Source organism: Mya arenaria, chromosome 13, assembly GCF_026914265.1.
Source record: "Mya arenaria isolate MELC-2E11 chromosome 13, ASM2691426v1".
Lineage (NCBI taxonomy): Eukaryota > Metazoa > Mollusca > Bivalvia > Myida > Myidae > Mya > Mya arenaria.
The window spans coordinates 67988580-68013523 of NC_069134.1; the positions used below are offsets into that span (position 1 = coordinate 67988580).

At 36.4% G+C, this 24944-nt stretch overlaps 1 protein-coding gene across 3 annotated transcripts in view; it reads left to right on the top strand.

The window, feature by feature from the left end:
• LOC128212774 (sucrase-isomaltase, intestinal-like) overlaps positions 1–24944 on the top strand; it is a 61936-nt gene that overhangs the window by 24649 nt on the left and 12343 nt on the right. For 2 of the 3 annotated variants that reach the window (XM_052918079.1, XM_052918078.1), the window contains 33 exons: positions 248–394; positions 852–910; positions 1191–1509; positions 1805–1953; positions 2642–2816; positions 3102–3207; positions 3421–3533; positions 4032–4157; positions 4437–4568; positions 6971–7108; positions 7702–7821; positions 8251–8383; positions 9474–9624; positions 10146–10279; positions 10432–10466; positions 11680–11796; positions 12014–12165; positions 12722–12806; positions 13181–13237; positions 13417–13541; positions 13844–13950; positions 14928–14977; positions 15214–15369; positions 16109–16167; positions 16996–17151; positions 18094–18108; positions 19245–19392; positions 19792–19958; positions 20856–21030; positions 21139–21238; positions 21786–21898; positions 23070–23195; positions 24785–24916. In XM_052918079.1, the coding sequence (XP_052774039.1) occupies positions 248–394; positions 852–910; positions 1191–1509; positions 1805–1953; positions 2642–2816; positions 3102–3207; positions 3421–3533; positions 4032–4157; positions 4437–4568; positions 6971–7108; positions 7702–7821; positions 8251–8383; positions 9474–9624; positions 10146–10279; positions 10432–10466; positions 11680–11796; positions 12014–12165; positions 12722–12806; positions 13181–13237; positions 13417–13541; positions 13844–13950; positions 14928–14977; positions 15214–15369; positions 16109–16167; positions 16996–17151; positions 18094–18108; positions 19245–19392; positions 19792–19958; positions 20856–21030; positions 21139–21238; positions 21786–21898; positions 23070–23195; positions 24785–24916 (4077 nt within the window). The remainder of the gene's footprint in view (positions 1–247; positions 395–851; positions 911–1190; positions 1510–1804; positions 1954–2641; positions 2817–3101; positions 3208–3420; positions 3534–4031; positions 4158–4436; positions 4569–6970; positions 7109–7701; positions 7822–8250; positions 8384–9473; positions 9625–10145; positions 10280–10431; positions 10467–11679; positions 11797–12013; positions 12166–12721; positions 12807–13180; positions 13238–13416; positions 13542–13843; positions 13951–14927; positions 14978–15213; positions 15370–16108; positions 16168–16995; positions 17152–18093; positions 18109–19244; positions 19393–19791; positions 19959–20855; positions 21031–21138; positions 21239–21785; positions 21899–23069; positions 23196–24784; positions 24917–24944) is intronic. The other variant, XM_052918080.1, reaches the window with a different exon arrangement.

A 24944-nucleotide genomic window follows, 5' to 3' on the forward strand; every position in this document is an offset into this window, starting at 1 on the left:
CATGATTTTCATCACAATAATTTCCTTTTAAGATCTGAAAACTTTTAAAAATATAAACACATTACAAATTATACCCAAACAAATATAATGACTTTATCCTGGTTTAAGGGACTAAGATTTTTTAAGGAAATGGAGCCTGCTTTCTACTCCACAAACAGACTCAAGAATCACCTGATAATCATTACTGTTTTTTTGGGAAAAAATCACATGTTTATGTTTAGCATAATGTTTTTTCTTTGATTTTCAGAACTCGGTTGCCATGTCTATCGCCCATGAGAACACAGCTGGCCTTCCCTCCATGGTTGTGGATGAGGTCAGGGTCATGGGAGCACCTGTAGGGGTCACCAGGGTTTACTGTGATGGAAGGGATGTTAGCTTTGCATACAACAACTCTGTGAGTGTTTAGGGGTTTGATAGTTTAGCCAGAGGTGCACAGGTGTATGAAAACAGTCATAAATCATGGACTGATCAAATAGTTTCCCAGAGTATTAATTGTTGTGTGCTACTTATGTTGTCTGCTGCATGTTTGATTGCATTTATCTCCCTTGTTTGTGAAGTTATCAATCTCTATCTTTGAAAAGTTATTGGGATTAAAATTTTTAACAGTCTTAGAAATTGAAAAGATAGGAAAGAAAAGCCTTGGGATGTCAACTTGGAAGTAAAAGTTTCATAAATACCAATATAAATGAAACCAAATAGGTTTTGCTCAAATTCTTGTGTTTCAAAATTTATCAATATATTATGTCAACGTCAAAAACTGTGTTAAAAATAAAAATGTAAAATAATATTTTGTAAAAATCTTTCAACTCAGTTTGATGGAAGCCAAATTAGTATTTTCTGTTTTTTTGCAGGTTCTAGTGCTTAGTGATCTTGGTTTGCCTATGTCCAGAGAGTTCAAAATATATTGGTCGTAAGTATTGGAGTGATTTAGCCATTTTATAGTTTTTTCATCACTCATGTTTAAGAGTGCTAATTATCCTTTGATGTTATATAAATGTTTCATTGTAAGTCTGATTGGTGGTCACCGGGCTGGACAAGTTGGTGACTCTTAGGGTAACTCCAATTTTGTTACTCATATTAAGATCACACCCACTATACCTTACGGGTGGGATTATGTTAGGCAGTGATATGGTTAAAACATGTTTTGCAAAATAAAAATTGTAAACAATTATTTCCCAATTCCTATAAAGTCTAGAAAGTGAAGATGAACGACAGCGCCATGACTGTATACCTGAAGCCCAGGGTCGTGGGGTCGAGGTCACACAAACACTGTGTGAAGCGCGAGGATGTAAATACAAAATTGGGGCCAGTCAGGGGCCCACATGCTACATGGACCTCAACAATTATGGTTACAAGGTTATGGGGGACAGGATAGACACACAGTTTGGCTTTACTTATCAGCTTGAACGGAAATCTAAGCATGGGCTCTTCAACAGTGCTCTAAATCCTGATATACAGAAGCTCAACTTTACGGTGGAAATGAGAAGCAGGGATGTTCTCAGGTTTAAGGTAATGCTGGGTCATGGAAATTAGAACTGATTGCATAACCTTGAATCCATACATTCCAATATTGTATTGATCATTAAAAAAAAATATAGAGCATAATGTATAAAATTCAATTTTTTCTTATAAGTCCATTGAATATTTGGATGTAACAAATGTAAAGCTTGTACCTGTGAGCTAATTGTTTGGTACTGAGAACCTTTCATGTGATGAATGTTAGAACAGTTTACAGCAAATCCATGGACAATGTGTGAATGTATTCTTTATAAATCACCACATGCATTGCTTTAATTATTTCTAGTTTGATGACGCCCGTGGTGGAAGGTATGAGGTTCCTGCCACGCTCAACCTTGGCTCCAACAAGGTCACGGACACCAGATATGAGGTCAAGGTCACCAGCAATGACCCCTTCGCCTTCCAGGTGATCAGAAAGGCAACCAAGGAAGTACTGTGAGTCTCTAGTCTTGTATAGTTCTGGTGTATAGTTCTGATGTTAATGTTTAATTAATGAAAATGGTATCAATGCCTTCAATTAGTCTTATAACATAACTGACATTAGAACATATCTCAGTTGTTTTGAACACTGCCAAAATATTCATTTTTCTTAAAGTGTAAGTAATGCTTTTCTCCATAAACTATCAATTTTCAACGTAAATAAAAAAAAAAAGGAAAAAACTACAACCTGATCTTTTGTCAGCAAACTTGTATCACTAGTTTCCAGACATTTACCCCAAAATTGGCTCACTACAAGACAAAAAGTATAAAAGTTGTCGAAGCAGTCAATGTGTGAGAGTGCAGCTTTAAGGACATTGATTTGCATCCCCATGTGCATCTCACTATTATGACTGAGTCTTTGCTGGCATTCCAATGAAAGGAACATATTATTTGTCTAAACGCTTAACTAACTTATCTCTTAGTCTCCAATCTTGTGTAGTTCTTTTGTTAGTGTTCGTTTGCTACATTATAGTGTACATTGGCTACATTTGTGATTAGGTGTTGTTGTTTTTTATTCAAACTTGTGTTTAAGGACATTGATTTGCATTCTTATTTGTGTCAAACTATTTTGACAAGATCTTTGTCTGGTATGTCAAAAAAAGGGGGGAAAAACTTACCAAATTCCACCAAATTTTCCTTTCAGCTGGGACACAGGTGTTGGTGGACTAACATTTTCGAACCACTTTCTGCACATCGCGACACGCCTGCCCACCCGTAATGTGTATGGGTTTGGGGAAAACATCCACCACACACTCCGACATGACCTCAACTACAAAGGATGGCCACTGTTCTCACGTGACCAGCCTACCAGCTGGGGGGTAAGTTGTCTTGAATTATCAAATATTATCAAAATATTTGAAATAAAAGTTCACCCTTTGTCCACCAAATGATCTGTAAAGATATACCAAAGGTCAGATCATTATAAATGTATTATTCCTTGTTATTAAACCAGTTTCATTCTAAATTACTTTGTTGTTAACACATGCTCTATGTCAAGGAGTCAAACAAGGGACATAACCTCCTAACAAAGATGCCAGATGTCAGATGTATTTTTTATATTTTATGAAATTCAAGTTACCCTATGATGTTATCCTTTTTACTAGGATTACCTGAACCACTATGGTGTCCACCCTTTCTACATGTGTACAGAGAGCCAGGACAAGGGACATTACTCTCACGGTGTACTTCTTCTCAACAGCAATGCTCAAGGTGAGATAACTCTTACAGTTTTCCTTCATATACTTACTCAAAGTATTGTTCTTTCAAGATATTCAATTCAGATGTACCTCCAGATAAAAGATGTGGCTTTTGGATTTGGACAAGCAGTTTGTCTATAAGCCAAAAAAACAACAAAAAAATAAGAAGTTTTTTGTTTTTATTTTCACTACTTTATTATATGGTTTGTGTACATGCAATTTCCAGACTACTCATTCACGCCACTGCCCATGCTGACATACCGAACCATCGGTGGTGTGCTGGACTTTTACATGTTCCTCGGACCTGAGCCGGAGAATGTGGTCCAACAATACACTGGGGTGAGTGATCATCCCACATAGCATTGCAGACATACAAGGATCCATTTGCCTTCTTTTTTTTTTATTGATTTCTTATGTAACTGACATAAAACTTAGAAGAGAAGCTTCTTTACTTGCCCTGACAATGATATTTTAAGATGAGGGCTGTTTCCACATGAAAACTAACGAACTCCTTTGCAGTCATCTCCCATGATGAGCAGATGAGATCTCTGCCACTATGTACAAAAATAAATTTCAACTATAGAATTTTTTGTGAATTTTTTTTGGATTGTATATATTTTACATGCAATATGGTAAAATTCCATTTAATAAGGAGTAATTTTTTTAAAAAGACCGGTATATCGAAATAAAAGGAATTTGATTTTCAATTGATGTGATTTGGATCATTATCACATGACATGGGTGATAGCAGTGATTACTGTATACAAAAGGAATTAACCCTTGTGTGGAAATCTTCCGATTATCTAATGTGTTCCACTTTGGATTTTATCCTCTCAGATGATTGGTCGCCCCTACATGCCGCCATATTGGTCGCTGGGATTCCAGCTGTGTCGCTATGGTTACAACAGCATTGAGAACCTTAAAGATGCCGTGGAGAAAACAAAAGCAGCGAGAATTCCACATGTAAGGATAGCGGACATGAAAACAATAGAAATGATTTGTATTAAATTCAGGATAGAATTATCTCCCTTCTTGATATCAAATTCACTTTTGGTGGCATTAACAAATTTGGAGCCAATGTGTAAGCAAAATATACTGAGGTCATAGATTATAACAGTAAATGAAAACATAAAAACTAAAATTGATTTTGTGAATGTAAATTCAAAAACCAACAATTAAAAAAAAAAACACAAAAAATTGCTCATGGTTTGCACACGTGACATTTGTATTATTCCTGTGCAGGATGTCCAATATGCAGACATTGATCACATGGCCAGCCAGATGGACTTCACCATAGATGACTCAAAGTTCCCAGGGCTGGACACCTACTTTAAGGAGCTCCAGGCTGGTGGAATGCACATTATCATTATACTGGTAAGAACAGCTGTTGTGGGCTAACATGTGAACAATGAAGAATATACTAACTCAATTCTCTGTAGTGCTGGTTGCACCACTCTGTTTAACATTGTTCTGCGTGTGAATAGTGATATATATAGAATGGAAATATTATACTTGCAATATCTTCAGAAAAGATTCTTCTCTTTACTTTTGTTGACTTTTATTGGTTAAAGTAAATGCATCAGGTATTTGTTTTATTTTCATATTTTGCCTTATTTCAAGATAAGATAATTTGCTAGTTGCGTAAACAGGCAAGCTAATGTTTTCAATATGTTAGCTCCCATTACCTCAGGGCCTGATCTTGCCACAATGGAAACCTCTGTTCATAAATGTTATTTTACTTTTTTTATCAATTTTTTGGTGAAAGTAAATAACTAACTCTTTACTTTTACTTTTGTTTTTATTGAAAACACTTACTATGAGTCAGTTAGGCGTAAGAAAAAAGTTTGTGTTTTCACTAAACTGACCGACCATATTCTCCTCCCAATCCTACACTTTTTATTGCTGTATTGTTTTTGGTAGTTTCTTAAAAAAAATCATTATTTAGCTCGACTTTTCGAAGAATAAGGAGAGCTATCCTAGTCACCCGAGCGTCGGCGTCGGCGTAACCACTTATGTTAAAGTTTTTGTAAGAGTTTTTGTACCACCTCAAATATTTTCAAAGTCCATTGACATATGGCATTAAAACTTAGCACACTTGTTTACCATCATGCCCCCAACCTGTACACAGGAGGAGGTAACTCTATCAAGCATTTTGACAAAATTATGCCTCTTTTTCTACTTAGAATTTACGTTAAAGTTTGCATACTACCTCAAATATTTTCAAAGTCCATTGACATATGGCTTTGAAACTTTGCACACTTGTTCACCATCATGCCCCCAACCTGTACACAGGAGGAGGTAACTCTATCAAGCATTTTGACAAAATTATGCTCCTTATTCTACTTAGAATTTACGTTAAAGTTTGCGTACCACCTCAAATATTTTTGAAGTCCATTGACATATGGCTTTGAAACTATGCACACTTGTTCACCATCATGCCCCCAACCCGTACAAAGAAGGAGGTAACTTTATCAAGGATTTTGACAAAATTATGCCCCTTTTTCTACTTAGAATTTACGTTAAAGTTTGCGTACCACCTCAAATATTTTCAAATTCAATTGACATCTGGCTTTGAAACTTTGCACACTTGTTCACCATCATGCCCCCAACCTGTACACAGGAGGAGGTAACTCTATCAAGCATTTTGACAAAATTATGCCCCTTTTTGTACTTAGAATTTAAGTTAAAGTTTGCGTACCACCTCTAATATTTTCAAATTCCATAGACATATGGCTTTGAAACTTTGCACACTTGTTCACAATCATACCCCCAACCCATACACATGAGGAGGTAACTCGAGCATTTTGACAAAATAATGCCTCTTTTTCGACTTTTAATTTACGTTAAGGTTTGCGTACCATCTGGAATATTTTCCAATTCAATTTATGTAAATATCTTAGCACATCATGTATTGCATTGAAATCTAATCCAACAGTGATCCATGCATGTTTCGCCAAAACTTTTCAATCCATACATCAGAAAGCGGCGAAATAGTCGAGCGCGCTGTCTCTGTGACAGCTCTTGTTAAGTTAACATGTTCAAATTAGGCTATTTTATCTTTAGAATTTTCTACAATAGTGATATACCCTGATAATGGTCTTACTGCTTTATTTCATTATATAAAAATCAGCTATATGCATAGACAGAACATATTTTATTGCATGACACATTATATGATGATGATAACAACAAAGAAACAGAAACAGTGCAATGTAACAAAGCTTGCATTTATATAAAAAGGACATGCAAAGGAATTGGGCCACGTGTTCTTCCAACATCAGTTACAGCCCTTTCCCAAAATGTCACATGAAACGCAAAAAAGATTATGTTGTCACATAAACTATGAACCCAAATGTAATATTTCATGCAGTAATGTAATGTTCATATACATAGGAATTAAAAGAGAGTGAGAAATAAGATTGAAGAGAGAGATATATCAAGAGAGAAAAAGAGAAAGATGGGAGGGAGAAGTGGAGTGATCCTTGTGCTTCTGTGGAATGTCTAAGAAGTGATTACTGTACTTTTATATAGTGGTGAACTTCTGTAAATATTACAACATTATCCTCATTAGAGAGGTTAGAAGATCCGAATGTAGTTTGTTAGTGCTCAGAGGATGAAATTGTCTAGTGTTACGAAAAAGTCTCTGCCTTTTGACTATAAATAGTGAGGTGTTAAAGAAGTAGTGTTCGGCATTTTTTCAGTTTTACATGACCACATAACAAAGCTATATGCATAGAAAGCCAAGCTGGTGTTTTAATCTACCTCTCATTCTTCAGGACCCGACCCTGATCTCCAATATGACCAACTATGAACCATATGATAGGATGACATCCACAAACAGCAATATTCGCTGGGATACGAATGAGTACGTTCCTCTGGACAGTAAAAACAACAAAAGTGATTTGCTCGGATATGTAAGTATGCTCGTGATAAAGGGTTGACCGTTATTTGTAAGATGCAAGGGCAACAAGAAAAAGCATTTTTCTGGCTACTGACTCTGTTCGAATAAATCTCCATTTGCATAGGATGAGAAGATTTTTTAAGTATAAGATTTTTGGTTTGTTTAATATTAAACTAATATATACTGTTCAGCACATTTCTAAATAGATTTATCTTGAAACTGTGTCAGAAGTTTAATTAATTTCATTACTTATTTTTCTAGCTGTACTGATTTTACCACCTGTATTTGGTGTGGTATCGTCAAGATACAGCCTTGATAAATCTTGACTATTAATTCCATATTTCTCTCCTGTAACAGGTGTGGCCTAACGGGAAAGTGGAATTCCAGGATTACTTTAAGAAAAGAACACCTCTGCGACTGTGGCCTTGCCTGTTATGAGATATTGACCACCTGTTAATTCCATATTTCTCTCCTGTTACAGGTATGGCCTAACGGATAGGTGGTATTCCTAGATTTCTTCAAGAACAGCACCCCCGGCAACTGTGGCCTTGCCATATTATTGAGATATTGACCACCTGTTAATTCCATATTTCTCTCCTGTTACAGGTTTGGCCTAATGGGAAGGTGGTATTCCCCGATTTCTTCAAGAACAGCACCCATCAGATGTGGGAAGAGCTGATTGTGAAACACCACAACACCAAACTCACCTTTGATGGACTCTGGATTGTAAGTACTGCTAGTTTGTCTTGTACATGTAAATCTGTTAGTTGCCTTTAAATGATATGTTTTATTTTCTTTAAAGGCACCCATGAATTTCTGAATATTGACCGTATCATCTCATTTTCAACAGTTATGTTATATTTTGAGATACCATGACTTTGTCTACAACTTGAAAACAATCAACATTATTAGCTTTCTTTTTCATAGAAAAAAACAGTCTGCAAAAGCATTAACCTTAGCTGTTCAAAATCTGGTTTTCATAAGTATTAAATTATGCCCCTTCTTTAACTGAAAAACAAAAGGTGGGCATTGGTCTGTGATCTACAGTGCTCTTGTTGTAGTTTGTAGTCAGTATGATCATTTTACCTATATTGATAAAAACAAAGGGGCCTTTTGGTAACTTTTTGCATAAATGATTGTTATTTTTCAACCCAGGACATGAATGAGCCAGCAAATTTCGGAACAAATGAGGAACGTCCTTGGAATTGGCCTCCGGAGGCTAAGCCATACTGGAGCCTCAACTGTACGCTGGCCGGAAACCTGTATGAACACCCACCCTATAGGACAAGTAGGTTTACCATTCTTAAAAAGTACTGGTTTGGCTAACAGGTTATTCTATTTTTTACAAAATTGTTAGAATTTTGCAACAAATGTTAAGCTAAAAATGTCATATATGAGAACATTATGAAAAAATTAAGCTATACATTTATGAGAAAAGAACAAGATACATAAAATGAGACAAGATACACAAGTTTGAGATAAAAGACAGGATGACAAAAAAGATACATAAATACAGCAAAAAATCCAAGATACTGGTGTATGACATAAAGCAAGATACATAAATATTGAAAAAAATACAAGATGCATAAGAAGGACAAAAATATAAGATACACATTTTTTAAAAGAATTACAAGATACACAAGTATTACGAAAATACAAGATATACAAGTATCACAAGAACCAGATACACATGTATAAAAAATAAAAGATACACAATTATGACAAAAAAAAGGTTACACAATTATGACATGAGGACAAAACACGCAAGTATAACAAAAGGACCACAAACACAAGTGTTACAGTAAAGATTAAATACACAAGTATCAGAAAAAGACAAGATACATATATTTTACAAAAAAGATCAGATTACATGTATGACAAAGACTTCAAGATACACATGTATGACATAGAAACAAAATACATATTAAGACTTAGTTTGACAAAAATACAAAGAATACAAGTTTAACAAAATAAAAAGATACACAAATATGCCGAAAAGGACAAGATACACAGGTAAGAGAAAAACAACACAATATACATAAGTATGACAAAATACAAGATACATGTGTTACAACAAGACAAGATACACATGTATTGGTATCATTGTCATCATCTGCCTTTTTGTCAGTGTGCAAATTTTTTAACCTTGACCATAACTTGAAAACCATTCGCCATAATGAAATGAAACTGGGTACACAAATTGCGGGTTCCAATATGCTCTAATATTTTAAAGTGTGGCCCAGAACTCTGGCTTTGATAAGTGTTCAGTTATGTCCCTTTTTCTAAATAAAAACAACATACATATTTTTGTGCTCGCTCAGCCCTTTTGTTAGCCATACATAATTATCATGACTTACATTTACTGTTTATTTTTCCAGTGGCAGCGTTTGCCCATGACAACCCTAATGACCTGAAGATGATTTCCGAAAAGACAATTTGTATGCGAGCCCTGCAGGGGGAAAATGGGGAATATAAACACTACGATGTTCACTCCCTGTATGGCTGGAGCCAGTCACCACCCACACTCAAGTGAGTTGTAGGGGGGGAAAGTGAGTTGGAGGGCAACTGAATTTAATATATAAATCATAATATAATGGGGGTGGGGGTAAATTTAACAGTTATTATCATTGTTTCTTCCTCTTCCTGAAGTGAGATTTGTATTTTAATATGTGTAACAAACATAAACTTGTAGCCGTGTATTTAATATTTGAAAATGCACAAATATTAAATGACTGGTGAGTCCTTAAAGATTTACAGTGATCAACTGTCGTCTCATAAGTTTAAAATACCACGTTTTCTGCTTCTGTCTTTTAAATTAAACATGTTATCCTTCATCAGATCCATTGTTTTCCATATTTAATTATCCTTTCAGTAAGTTACAATTGTATTAATTGTGGTACATCTTATTTGGGAGTAAGAGTAAACCTTTAGTTTTCTTTTGTTCAACATTGTAAAAAAATGTGTGATGCAAACAAATGCTGCTTTAAAGAATTTTCCGAAGTATTTTTAATGAAATCAGCCAGAGTTATCATGATACCATCTCATTTCAGCGCTGTACGTGCAGCTACAGGGGAGAGAAGCATTGTTATATCTCGGTCCACCTTCCCGGGTACAGGGAAATATGCAGGGCACTGGCTCGGGGATAACAATAGTGCATGGAAGGACCTTCGTAGATCAATTATTGGTGAGGGACTAAGGTTTATCAAGAACATCTTAAGATTTAGTTGCTCGATGGAAAGGTTCAATTATGAGTTATCCTACCATTAATACTTTGAGTTTAAAAGTCATATATTTGTGCTGCATTATTATATTCATTGTATTTTGTATCATTTTCAGGCTCACTGGAGTTTAACTTCTTTGGAATACCTTATGTAAGTAGCAGTTTGAAATATTTAAAGAGATGTATGGCTGATGGTTCAGAACTTTGTTGTTCGTCGTTGTTAACTTTTAAATGTGTAATTGTGTTTTGATGGGTTCATAACTTTTATAAATGCATGTACAGCTGAACCACTTGTTTTAAATCTTAATAATTTATTTAAAATACCGAAGACTATTCTTGAAACTTTCAGTGAAGAAAAGATCCTTATGAAGGTTAACAATGCTGCTTTTAACAACGTGGTTAACTTTAAGGAAGTTCTGAACAATCGGCCCGTTCTTGATTATTAATGAAGTTCTGAACAATCGGCCCGTTCTTGATTATTAATGAAGTTCTGAACAATCGGCCTGTTCTTGATTATTAATGAAGTTCTGAACAATCGGCCCGTTCTTGATTATTAATGAAGTTCTGAACAATCGGCCCGGTTCTTGATTATTAATGAAGTTCTGAACAATCGGCCCGTTCTTGATTATTAATGAAGTTCTGAACAATCGGCCCGTTCTTGATTATTAATGAAGTTCTGAACAATCGGCCCGTTCTTGATTTAGGTTTCAACTCTAAACTTCTTCATAAGATTAATTAATAAATTGTGATCAATACCATTTCTAGTTTATATATTTTGAACATTAAAAGTTACGGGTTTGTAATAATGTTTGCACCATCAGAAATGATATGCACATCTAAAGCAAGCCCAATATGTCAGGCTTTTGTAATTTTATTAATGTATGTACCAATTTTATATATATAAGATGATTAAAAGAGATATATGTGATTTAGGTTCAACTCTAAAATTATCCATACAATTTTTTGTTTAATTGGAACCACATCACATTTCATTTGAAATTCTTACACAATTTATAAATGATGTGTTTAAATACAAAAGTGAAACTGAAATGGTTTGACTAACAATTAAAAAAAGATGATGTGGTCATCTTAGCAATGCATGTATATGTATCATGTACGACATGTATGTTCAATTATTTTTTTTTAAATCTAATTTCTGAGAAATTAAAGTATTCATTCTGAAACTTAATTAACTTTAGGCAAAGTTTATTTCATTTTGAAATTAAAACTTTCAATTCAATTTATGACAATTAATATTCTTCCGATATTTTGTCGTACACTGGTTGATAATATGGCCAATAATCATAATTAATAATCATAAATGTTGTAATGCTCTGAAATAAGCAAGTACTGTTTTTTTCCAGATTGGTGCTGACATCTGTGGGTTTATGGAGAACACGACGTCGGAGCTGTGTAAACGCTGGATGCAGCTGGGAGCCTTCTACACATTCAGCAGGAACCATAACGGCATCAATTACATGGTCAGAAATGTTTTGGAGAGTTTTCTCATTTATCTCGGGGGCTTTAGGTTTGAAATACATGTCTCAAAATTGCATGAAAGAAATTTATCTTTTATATTCTACATGTCTATGAAATTGTGAATAGATTCTTAGATTGTTTGACTTGTCTCAATTAAGTATATTTTAAGTATATTGTTTCATTTTGATGATGAATTCAACCTCCGATATTTACCTGCAGCGTCAAGACCCAGGCAGTTTTGAGGGTACAGACGTAGGCGAGGCATCTCGTCTGGCCATGGAGACACGTTACTGGCTCCTGCCCTATCTGTATACCCTCTTCCATCATGCTCACGTGCGCGGGAACACTGTCATCAGACCACTACACCATGAGTAGGTCAACCTTTCTCCTGATATAAAATGACGTTTCATTCAAAGCAAATAAATATACTAGTTTATTTCAAACAATTAGCTGCTCATTTTGTACATTCTCTTCCACTGTGCTAATGTCAGCAGGCAACTTCATCATATGGCGGTTATAGTAACTTGTACTGAAAGAATTGTGTTATTCCCATTATTTGTTGCTCATTCTGAACACAGTGGTATGGGTCCACTACCCTTATGTGTGTGGAAACTCAGACCTCTCAGCCATAGATATGGATATACAACTTGTTATATATTATCTACCATTGTATTGTTTGCAATTCAAAACAATACACCTTTTTTGAAAAGTGGTTCCTCCTGACAAATGCTTAGGTAATTATGGAGAAAGCAAACATTATAACTAGGATCTTCATGCTTGGATAAGAATTTTGAAGCTTCTAAAGTCTTTGTGAATTTTAGATGATAGTTTCAAAGTGGATTGATTTCTCTGTCTATACTAGGTTTTCTGATGAGGCTGTATGCGTATGGCATGTGCTGGTTTATTATATTTCCTCGCTTTCCCTAGGTTTTCAGATGAGGCTGCCACCCATGACATTGACAAGCAGTTCCTGTGGGGACCAGCGCTCATGATCTCACCCATCCTATATGAGGTATGACATGTGAAAAATGAAATGTTCTACCAAGGTAATTAGTTATTTTCTTTTTTCAAGAAAAGAAATGTAGGTTTTGTCATGCATTTAGCTTCTGTGTCATTCTCAATGGCCTTGATTAAAATTTGGCTGACAAAACGTCACTATTTGCCATAACTGCAAAGGTGTAATAATAAACTTGGTACAGCTCTGCACATGTTTTTAATGCCAAAATGTCTTGTCACTCCAGCTAAATTATCTGTCAAGTTTTGGTTCTTTAATGTTCCATAAAGTGATGACATCTGCTTGAGTTGCCATTGTTTGGCTTGCATTAATATAAGTTTTACAAACTTGTATTCCCGTCATATATAAGCATCATGATCTGTTTCTTTCAGGGCCAAACAGCGCTCAATATGTATGTACCAAGAGGACCCTGGTATGATTTCTACTCTGTGAGTACTGCTTACCTTAGTATTCTATAGTATATGCACACATTCTGAAGTAAAATAAAGTTTTACATTTATAAATTCCATTATCATATTTATAAGAGGATGTATTTTTACACAGACAGGGCTAAAGATATACATGGCCAGTAGTCTTGTTTCATTAACATCTGTTTTATTCTACGTAGGGTGTTGAGGTGAGCAGCCAGGGGTATGTGACAGTGCCTGTGGGCCCAGAGACCCAGATCCCTGTACATGTGCGGGCAGGACACATCCTACCTCTCCAGGAGCATGCCAACAATACCCACTTCAGGTATGTATGGAGGTGTATAACAGTGATTCAGATTATTTTCACAGGCTTACATACCTGTAGGCATTGCCTTCCACAAATTAGGAAGCTTTGATTGTATATTGAAATGACAAATTGCGGAAAAAGTATACTTCCATGACAAAAAAATATGCCTCTTCAGTCTTGCCTTGGTGAGTTAGGAATATTAAAATGTACATCATAAGAAACAAAGAAGCCTTCTTTAAAGACATGTGTAATTTTATGCTCATGCCTATGTATCTTGTCCTCTCTTGAAGCAAATTGCAAGCAATGGTCTTCATTTTCAGTCGACAGAAGCCGTTTACATTGCTGGTTGCCTTGAAGGACACAGAAAACGCAGGGCGAGGTTATGAGGCTAATGGTGACCTCTTCTGGGATGATGGCGACTCCATAGGTAAGGGAGATAATTGTCACAATGCCTCGTAATGGTTCACATAGCTTGTTGATCTAAGCAACACAGAGAATGCTGGTTTACAAGGTGGGTGGGGATCTCTTCTGGGATGATGGCGACTCTATAGGTAAGGGAGATAATTGTCACAATGCCTTGTAATGGTTCCCATAGCTTGTTGATCTAAGTGACACAGAGAATGCTGGTTACCAAGGCGGGTGGGGTTCTGGGATGATGGCAACTCTATAGGTAAGGGAGATAATTGTCACAATGCCTTGTAATGGTTCCCATAGCTTGTTGATCTAAGTGACATAGAGAATGCTAGTTACCAAGGCGGGTGGGGTTCTGGGATGATGGCAACTCTATAGGTAAGGGAGATAATTGTCACAATGCCTCGTAATTGTTCCCAAAGCTTGTTGATCTAAGCAACACAGTGAATGCTGGTTAACAAGGCGGGTAGGGATCTCTTCTGGGATGATGTCAACTCTATTGGTAAAGGAGTTAATTGTCACAAAGCCCCTTAACAGCCCACATAGCTTGTTGATCTAAGCAACACAGAGGATGCTGGTTTACAAGGCCAGCGGGATCTCTTCTTGGATGATGACGACTTTTAAGGTTAGGGATATATAATTGCTTTAATGTCTTCAGCTGATCATGTTGGTTGTGGCATTGAAAGACCAGGGAGGATGGTGATGCAATAGGTAGAAAATGTAGGGTAACTTTATACAGTAGTGTGTGAAAATATTAACTTTGTGTCATGTTCCAGTGTCAGAGTTTTGTTTTCTACCACTGGATCACCTCAACCTTTGTTGATATTTTGCTTTATTGCTCTTATAGTCTACATTATCTGTTGTTCTCTACAAAGACTTTTCCAGTGCTTTGAAGAGTAACATGAAAACCATAAGTTGGAAAAAAGTAAGAAATCAATAAAACAATATCAAATTTGAATTGGTTTTCAATACAATCATTGTTTCCTGTTTCAGATACATATGAGAAAGATATGTATTACTATGCAAGATTCTGGACAGGAAGTGTAAGTTGCAATATTTGATTTTTTTTTTAAATGATTTTTCTTAACCTCTTTTTCCAAAACGACGTTAAAAAAGCACTTTTGTTCATTTTAATGGTCTATAAATGGAAGTTAACCAGTTGATTAATTCTTTATTAAGAATTCAAAAGAACCATGTTCAAGACCATGCCAATTTGCTTATCTTAGCATTTCCATATTTCATATAAACTTAACAAAACCCTAGTTGTTATTTCTTTTAGAACAAATTACATATGACAGTAGAGCACAACACGGGTGGCAGTATGACCGGCAAGGTCACAGACACGGTCAAGGTATTGGGGGTCAGGACCAAGGTCACGGCTGTGTATGTCAATGGTGTCGCCCATTCAAGCATCTCATATGACCCAGATACCATGGTAACACATTTAACTTTAGTTAGTTGCGTTATGTTATTACATTACATTCTGAAACAATGACTCAATTCAGAGTAACTAACATAATGTGCAAAATGTGTCCGTAACACACCAGGCATAATGTGTCCGTAACGCACCAGGCATGATGTGTCCGTAACGCACCAGGCATCATGTGTCCGTAACGCACCAGGCATCATGTGTCCGTAACGCACCAGGCATCATGTGTCCGTAACGCACCAGGCATCATGTGTCCGTAACGCACCAGGCATGATGTGTCCGTAACGCACCAGGCATGATGTGTCCGTAACGCACCAGGCATGATGTGTCCGTAACGCACCAGGCATGATGTGTCCGTAACGCACCAGGCATGATGTGTCCGTAACGCACCAGGCATGATGTGTCCGTAACGCACCAGGCATCATGTGTCCGTAACGCACCAGGCAAGTTGTGTCCGTAACGCACCAGGCATGATGTGTCCGTAACGCACCAGGCATGATGTGTCCGTAACGCACAGGGCATGATGTGTCCGTAACACACCAGGCATGATGTGTCCGTAACACACCAGGCATAATGAATCCAGAAGTTGTGTCCGTAACACACCAGGCATAATGAATCCAGAAGTTTTAAGTTAATTTTTTATATATTACATCCCATGAAATTTAAACTTGTTTATTTATGAAAATTCATTTTTATAGCAGTTTTCACAATCTTCTGTTTTATTTTGGCAAATGTTTTATTTTAGGTGCTGGAGATTAATAGTTTGAATCTGCCCATGACCTCAGACTTCATCATCGAATGGAGGTAAAGTTGAATCATCACCATTCAAACTTGGTTTTTATCAACAAATTTGGCATTCTATTTCAATCATTGTGTGGGACACATGTAGGGATAATTTTGTCAGGCATTGTCAATGTTTGCATCTGTGTTTTACATTGTGTCATCATTGTCACACTTTGTTCAAACTTTAAACTTGGTATGCCTTTTAGTCATGGTGCATAGATGAAAATCTGGTGACCTTAACTTGAAAAATTATGAACAATGCATCTGGCCCAGTATTCAAGATTGATCTTATTTTTATCCTTAGACATGCCTCGGTGATTCCATTCAGCCTATTGGTCAGCTTAATATACAGGCCAATCAAAACACTTAGTTGCTAATCTTAATTTTATCTTCAATCTAAGTTGTTTATTGAATACTAATTGGATGTGAGATCTGAATGGTATTTTGACTAAAAAAAAAAACAGTCAACTTTGTTACGCATTAAACTGACTAAACTTATTTCATGTTTTATAAAAGGGCAAACTTCTGTTAAAGTCATTTAAGTCATATGACATGACATGTCAACAAAAAATATTCTAATACATTTGACATGACACCTGAAGACCCTGATAATAATATTCACCATGAAGACAACAGTGGAGAGATTTATGAATCACATAATAACCTTGGACAAACAAATACACGTGGACTTGGATCCAAAAAAAGTCTTTTATAATAAAGGTATCTAATTATTGATGACACTTGTGATTTGTTAAAGCATCATAGCAACTTCTCATTGACCAAGAAGATTAAATTTCACTGTACCTTTTATGTATTTCTATGTCTAAGGATTTCTCCTGCATTTTCCAGAGAGCACAGGAAACCAACTGCAGGAGAGATGGCTCGCCTGGACTGTTACCCTGAACTGATCAATGAGAATGTTACACGTGCCCAGTGTGAGGCTAGGGGCTGTATATACAACACAACCAGTAACCTCCCGTTTATACCAAACTGCTATTTTAACAGGTATTTAACACTTTTTTATGTCAATTATTAACTAGTTGTGTATACTATGAGTAAAAATGTTAATGAATGAAACATAGTAATTTGGCTTATAGCCTGTTGGTGTTAGATATATATAACTAAGTGAGTTGAATAAAAAGAAAGATCACCACTGAATTCAGAGGTCATGGATTTGATGCCAAACAGGGCTGTCTTATAGTGGCTTCTTCTGAACAACATACTGATAAGTGATAAACAACAACAGATCTTGTGTCGCTGGGGAAGTTATTCTGACGCATAGGGATTACTGTGACTGGCATTGGTGTCACGATTTTGTTTCCGATTACTTGTAAATGAGTTGTTGTAGAGTCTTCAAACTTGCACGTTGTTCATGGTCATTGAATGATGCCTATTAATTTTTAGGTCAGTTGGTCAAAGGTCAAGGCCATAGTGACCTTGCACTATTGACAGTCAACACATCAGATTTGAGGAATTCTAGTTTAAAATAATTGTTATAAAAGGATTGCAAAAAAAAGAGGTTGAGTAAAGTATTAAATGTTATCCATTAAGGTATTCTATGATGATGTCTGGTGACCCCATATTATTTTGGTGATATTTGAAAGGGTTTAGTGTGTAGTGGAAGAATATGTAAATATTATACCAATAACAATACTGCAAACATGTCTTTTTGACATTGAAAGATTGAAAATTGGTTATTTCACTTCTGAAATAAAGATCTTAATACAAAAGCAGCCATAGCAGTATCTGTATTGTATTTTTGTTATTCATTTTACATATTAGTAAACAGTAAATAATACCTATGTAAATGATACCTACATTTCATGGGGTCATAAGCCATCACCATGAAAATCACTTCCATTTATTTTTTATGTGGGTTAAAAGTGTATTTGTTCATCAGATACCTGAAACAAGAACAGTGTTGATGGTTCTGTTTATTTATTGCAGGACACAGGAATATGAGTATGTGGTTATGTGGAAAATATCCCTAGTGCACTTAATATATATAACGAAATCATTATTTACACTTGAACACTGATGTTTTGGAATATAGCTTATATTTATCATTAATCCACTGATTCTGTGTACAACATGTCACTCTACTAACCAATATGGCACTTTTGCACTCTTGATTTTTTTATTTTACATAACATTTGCATGTGATTTATGTTTTACTGAAAGCCTATTTGTATCATATTTGAATGTATTCTTATGCTCTTGGAGGGAGCCCTATGGGTGTTGCAATGTCTGTTCATTCATCCATTTGTCGGTTTCTATAATATCTCAGATGAACACTTTGAAATTTCAATCAAACTTTACAGAAATGTACAGCAGCATGGAAATGTTTGTCACGCATTGCTTTTCTGCTCTCAACACTAAGGTCAAGGTTTTTACATAGAGGTCAACTGGCTTTCACTCTGACAAGGTCAAATCAGGGGCATTTGTCTCATTCCTATGACAGCTCCTGTTTTTCAAGTAATTTTGAAGTGAATCTGACATAGAAAAGGATTTTTGGCATGTAACATTGCTTGATTGTGATTGCTTGTTGTTTGGTTGTAACAAATCGAAATAATCAGTGAAAATTTTATCTTCATGCCTCTTGTCACTTCTTTAATTTGATGTCATACCCTGAATTTAATACAATAACTAAGAGGGCTGTTCAGGAAGTTCGTGGAATTTGGTTTTTACATAAAAAGATAAAATTTTGTTGAAAATTGTCATAATCAGTACAAATGAAGTTCAATGCAATCCACATTGATGATAGAAATATTATGTATTTCATCTTACACTACATTTAGATTTCTGGTATCAATGACATCATACATGTGTACTTGATTCAGATCAAAATTTTCAAATATGTGTATAAATTCTATAGTATGAATAACACCATCTTCTACCATTTACTTATTGACATACTTTTCCAACAAAATTAGTTCTTTTTATGTTTCCATGAACTTCGGAACAGCCCTTGTCTTATTTAATTTTTGAAATGTATGTAACTAAACTTCATTGACATTGTCTTAAAGTTAGCTTATATCACCTACATTCAATATGGTTTTCACAACATTCTAATCTCCTTCTTTTTTTGCTTATTTTAGAAATCTTCATAGTTACTCCAGGGTGTTCCAAGGAGACGGCCTACGGATAAACATCAACAACCAAGAAGACAACACAATGTTTGGAAAAAACAGCAAAAATTTGAAGGTCATCATCGAAAAGAACACAGACAACATTTTACACATAAAGGTAAATGCTCATAAGAGTTAAATTATGACATACAATACTCATACAGTTCTTTTACTTGTCTGTTTTATGAAAGATGTATTTTGATGTACCATCAAAGTCAAGATCTCTGATTTTGTTTTAAAGCTCACGATGACCTTTATTTGCTATAATGTTGATTATGGCGATTTTATATCATAACAACCAAATTATAATAAATGAAAAAAATGCAATCTTATCTAATTAGCATATCTAGTAGTGTTGATTGCACAACCTATTAAAGAAGAAACATTAAAAAAACAAAACAACAACATTATAAACCTAAGGGAGTGATATCAGATATCCCATTCAAACCATTCCAACCCATCTGATAAGCATCTATAGCTTTAAGTCATGCAAAGAACTATTAATCAATTTCTCCAGATAGTGGATGAAGACAACCTGGATCGCTACGAGGTTCCAGTCCCGCTTCAAAACATCCCAACCAATGGTTTCACTGACGCCACGGGGCTGTATGATGTCAGATACACGGAAGACAAGCAGCACCCATTCTCCATACAGGTGATCAGGAAAAGTACAAACACCACAATGTGAGTTCAGGATGTACATGTTAGTTCAGTATATGTTAGTTTAGGATGTACATGTTAGTTCAGTATATGTTAGTTTAGGATGTACATGTTAGTTCAGTATATGTTAGTTTAGGATGTACATGTTAGTTCAGTATATGTTAGTTCAGGATGTACATGTTAGTTCAGTATATGTTAGTTCAGGATGTACATGTTAGTTCAGGATGTACATGTTAGTTCAGGATGTACATGTTAGTTTAGTATATGTTAGTTCAGGATGTACATGTTAGGTCAGGATGTACATGTTAGTTTAGTATATGTTAGTTCAGGATGTACATGTTAGGTCAGGATGTACATGTTAGTTCAGGATGTACATGTTAGTTCAGGATGTACAATAGTTCAGGATGTACATGTTAGTTCAGGATGTACATGTTAGTTCAGGATGTACAATAGTTCAGGATGTACATGTTAGTTCAGGATGTACATGTTAGTTTAGTATATGTTAGTTCAGGATGTACATGTTAGGTCAGGATGTACATGTTAGTTTAGTATACGTTATGATTAAATTATGGATTGAAATCAATGCCACTCTAAAAAAATGAAATATTTTAAAGATAAGACAACACTTAAAGAGAAATATCTAAATTATTAACATTACTGGTTGTATGTCAAAAATAGTTTAAATGACACCATGGTAATACAGACTGAGTACAATTTGTCATAGAGACGATAAGCAATACCCAGTATTACTTATCAGCATTCTGTTTAAAATTTTATCGAAAATAAATTCATATCAAAGTACGTGGAAAAAGTCTTTAAATTATCAATTTTTTTAGACTTACTGATAACATTTTATGTACACCTTTGAACTAAGTTGACTTAAACATTGAATCACTTGAGACACTCTTTTCCTTTACGAAGCTGGGACACCTCAGCAGGCCCTCTAATATTCTCGGACCAGTACCTCCAGTTAAGCACATACCTGGCCTCAGACAACTTCTACGGGCTCGGGGAACACCGCCACATGAGGCTGAAACACGACATAGACTACAAGACTTGGCCAATCTTCACCAGGGATGCAGCTGTCAACTCACCGGTAATCTCATAAAACTATGCTTGTATGCTAATACTTAGGGCTGTATGTTTTTAGTGAAGGAACCTTAAGAGTTACACATTAACCACTAACCCATACCCTCTATTTCAGGACCATACTAACCTATATGGGGCCCATCCATTCTACATGAACCTGGAGGATGAGAAGGGAAATGCCCACGCTGTATTCTTCCTTAATAGTAACGCAATGGGTGAGTTGATTGAAACTACTATGTGACAATTTTAAATAATATTTTTGTCATATACGTCAGTGGCGGCATGCTAAAACTTTGACCTGGGCCTTAACTCACAATCGGTTAGAGATATTCAAATGAAGCCTAGTAGACAGTTTAACAGACAATGCACATTTTTTTGCAAGGCCCATAAATCTGGTCAGAATAAATGTTGAGTTATGCCTGAAAATCAACAGACAAGCATTGGTATTTTCTCCAAGGTGCTCTGGTGTTGAATTATGACATGTATGTTTTTTTGTGAGATTAGCTCTTATCTTATTTCTAGAGAATATGCCTGTTTTTAGAGAAACAGTTTGGGTGTGGGTTTTTTTCTATAAAATTCTTCTGAGGGTGAAATTGAATTTTGAATGCAAACCCGAAGATATTACATATTTGGTTTCAATGAGAACATACCTGTTGAAAGCAATTTTTGAATGTCGAAATATTGAAATCATTCACATATAATTAATGCATGGTTTAGCTTTTTATTCTGTGTGATGAATGTTTCCCATGATATCGCATGTAGAGGTATTGCTGGACCCGAACCCTCGACTGACGTACCGGACAATCGGTGGTGTGCTTGACTTCTATTTCTTCCTTGGACCTGACCCGGAATCCGTTATACAGCAGTATCATCAGGTAATGTGCGAGGATTTTCAATATTTCATGAACAACAATAATTGGGGACAAGTAAGAGGCTGATTATCTCGCCCACGCCATTTCTTTTAAAAAAGTACATGTTATTTAGGAACTTTTTATTGAGTACTCGGGACCTAACAGATTGATGGTGACGCAAAATTATAGTAGAAAGTGAAAGCATTCAGAACTCAATCAGGTAGAGGGGTAGGTAACCCAGCTGTGGACTTTTATATACATAGTATTGGTCTCAGGGATTTCAATAATGATGCATAGCTACTATTCCCTAAACTAGTCATCTGTAAATTTACTGAGTAATGTGATGCTGTTTTTTTTTTCCACAATTTCTATTACAGTTGATAGGTAGCCTACATTTAGTTTCCATTCCTTTTGCTTCCAGCTGCATTGCAGAGAGCACAGCTTGGTTTAACAAAATCTCCTCGAAGTACTTTCATTTAAAATTGGTGAATTCTGACAGTGATGTAGAGGAGACAAATTACTTTAACAAGAGTTTATGTTTGTATGTATATGGAAGTAGAATTCCTGCACTTTGCATCTTTTTTACACATGATCATAACCAAACTTTTCAAAGAGTTGATTGGTGCCTTGCTGATAGTTCCCAGCTCTGTTGCTGGGGGAAGCAACTCCCTGAACAACCTAGGCACTTGTATACTTGTGATTTATTTCTCCACAGTTGATTGGTGCCCCAGTGATGGTTCCCTACTGGTCACTAGGGTTTCAGCTGTGTCGCTGAGGTTACAACTTCCTGGACAACCTCAAGGCACTTGTGTACATGTGATTTATTTCTCCACAGTTGATTGGTGCCCCAGTGATGGTTCCCTACTGGTCACTAGGGTTTCAGCTGTGTCGCTGGGGATACAACTTCCTGGACAACCTCAAGGCACTTGTGTACATGTGATTTATTTCTCCACAGTTGATTGGTGCCCCAGTGATGGTTCCCTACTGGTCACTAGGGTTTCAGCTGTGTCGCTGAGGATACAACTTACTGGACAACCTCAAGGCACTTGTATACATGTGATTTATTTCTCCACAGTTGATTGGTGCCCCAGTGATGGTTCCCTACTGGTCACTAGGGTTTCAGCTGTGTCGCTGGGGATACAACTTCCTGGACAACCTCAAGGCACTTGTGTACATGTGATTTATTTCTCCACAGTTGATTGGTGCCCCAGTGATGGTTCCCTACTGGTCACTAGGATTCCAGCTGTGTCGCTGGGGTTACAACTCCCTGGACAACCTCAAGGCTGCTGTTGAGAGAACACGAATTGCAGAAATCCCTCATGTAAGAGAAATGATTCTTCCTCCCATTTTTATGCCCCCGATGGTGGGCATATTAAAATCGCACCGTCCGTCCGTGTGTCCGGCTCAATAACTCGTGTCCAGGCTGTAACTTTTTTAAAATAACTTGCCACATGTGTTCAACATACCAAGATCACATGTCGCATGCAAGACCCGTGTCCCTACCTCTAAGGTCAAGGTCACACTTTAGTGTTTATTCACAATGGAGTGCTGCATATAAGGACATAGAGTATAGGTTGTCGTGTCCCGGCTGTAACTTTCCCTTGTATGGACAGATTTTATAATAACTTGCCACATGTGTTCCACATACCAAGATGACGTGTCGCGTGCAAGACCCGTGTCCCTACCTCTAAGGTCAAGGTCACACTTAGTGTTTATTCACAATGGAGTTCTGCATATAAGGACATAGAGTATAGGTTGTTGTGTCCGGGCTGTCACTCTTTCCCTTGTATGGACAGATTTTAAAATAACTTGCCACATGTGTTCCACATACCAAGACGACGTGTCGCGTGCAAGTCCCGTGTCCCTACCTCTAAGGTCAAGGTCACACTTAGTGTTTATTCACAATGGAGTGCTGCATATAAGGACATAGAGTATAGGTTGTCGTGTCCGGGCTGTAACTTTCCCTTGTATGGACAGATTTTAAAATAACTTGCCATATATGTTCCACATACCAAGATGACGTGTCGCGTGCAAGACCCGTGTCCCTACCTCTAAGGTCAAGGTCACACTTAGTGTTTATTCACAATGGAGTGCTGCATATAAGGACATAGAGTATAGGTTGTCGTGTCCTGGCTGTAACTTTCCCTTGTATGGACAGATTTTAAAATAACTTGCCATATATGTTCCACATACCAAGATGACGTGTCGCGTGCAATACATGTGTCCCTACCTCTAAGGTCAAGGTCACACTTAGGTGTTTATTCACAATGGAGTGCTGCATATAAGGACATAGAGTATAGGTTGTCGTGTCCGGGCTGTAACTTTCTCTTGTATGGATAGATTTTAAAATAACTTGCCACATGTATTTGACATACCAATACGACGTGTCGCGTGCAAGACCCGTGTCCCTACCTCTAAGGTCAAGGTCACACTTAGTGTTTATTCACAATGGAATGCTGCATATAAGGACACATAGCATAGTTTGTCGTGTCCGGGCTGTAACTTTCTCTTGTATGGACAGATTTTAAAATAACTTGTCACATGTGTTCGACATACCAAGGCGATGTGTCGCGTACAAGACCCGTGTCCCTACCTCTAAGGTGAAAGATACACTTAGTGTTTATTCACAATGGAATGCTGAATATAAGGACATAACAGTTAAGATTGTCAAGTATGGGTGGTATTTTTTATGGTCAGAGGCCATTTAAAATAACTTGCCATATGTATTTGACACGTCATTTTTGAGCTTTCAAACACTTACTACCTAAAGATAGAATTTCTTTCTTGTACCGCATAAACTAGCTTCATCTTGTTACCAACCATGTATTAACTGTGCATAAGTTCCCATATTTCCCCATATCTATCATAATACAGTAAAACATATAAACCTGTCTCTCTCCCTAATTACAGGATGTCCAGTATGCAGATATAGACCATATGGATGAAAGGAAGGATTTCACATATGACACTGTCTTGTGGGCAGGGCTGCCAGACTACATACAGGAGCTGCATGATGGGGGCATGCACTTTGTCATCATTGTGGTAGGCAACTTGGATAATGTTATATTTC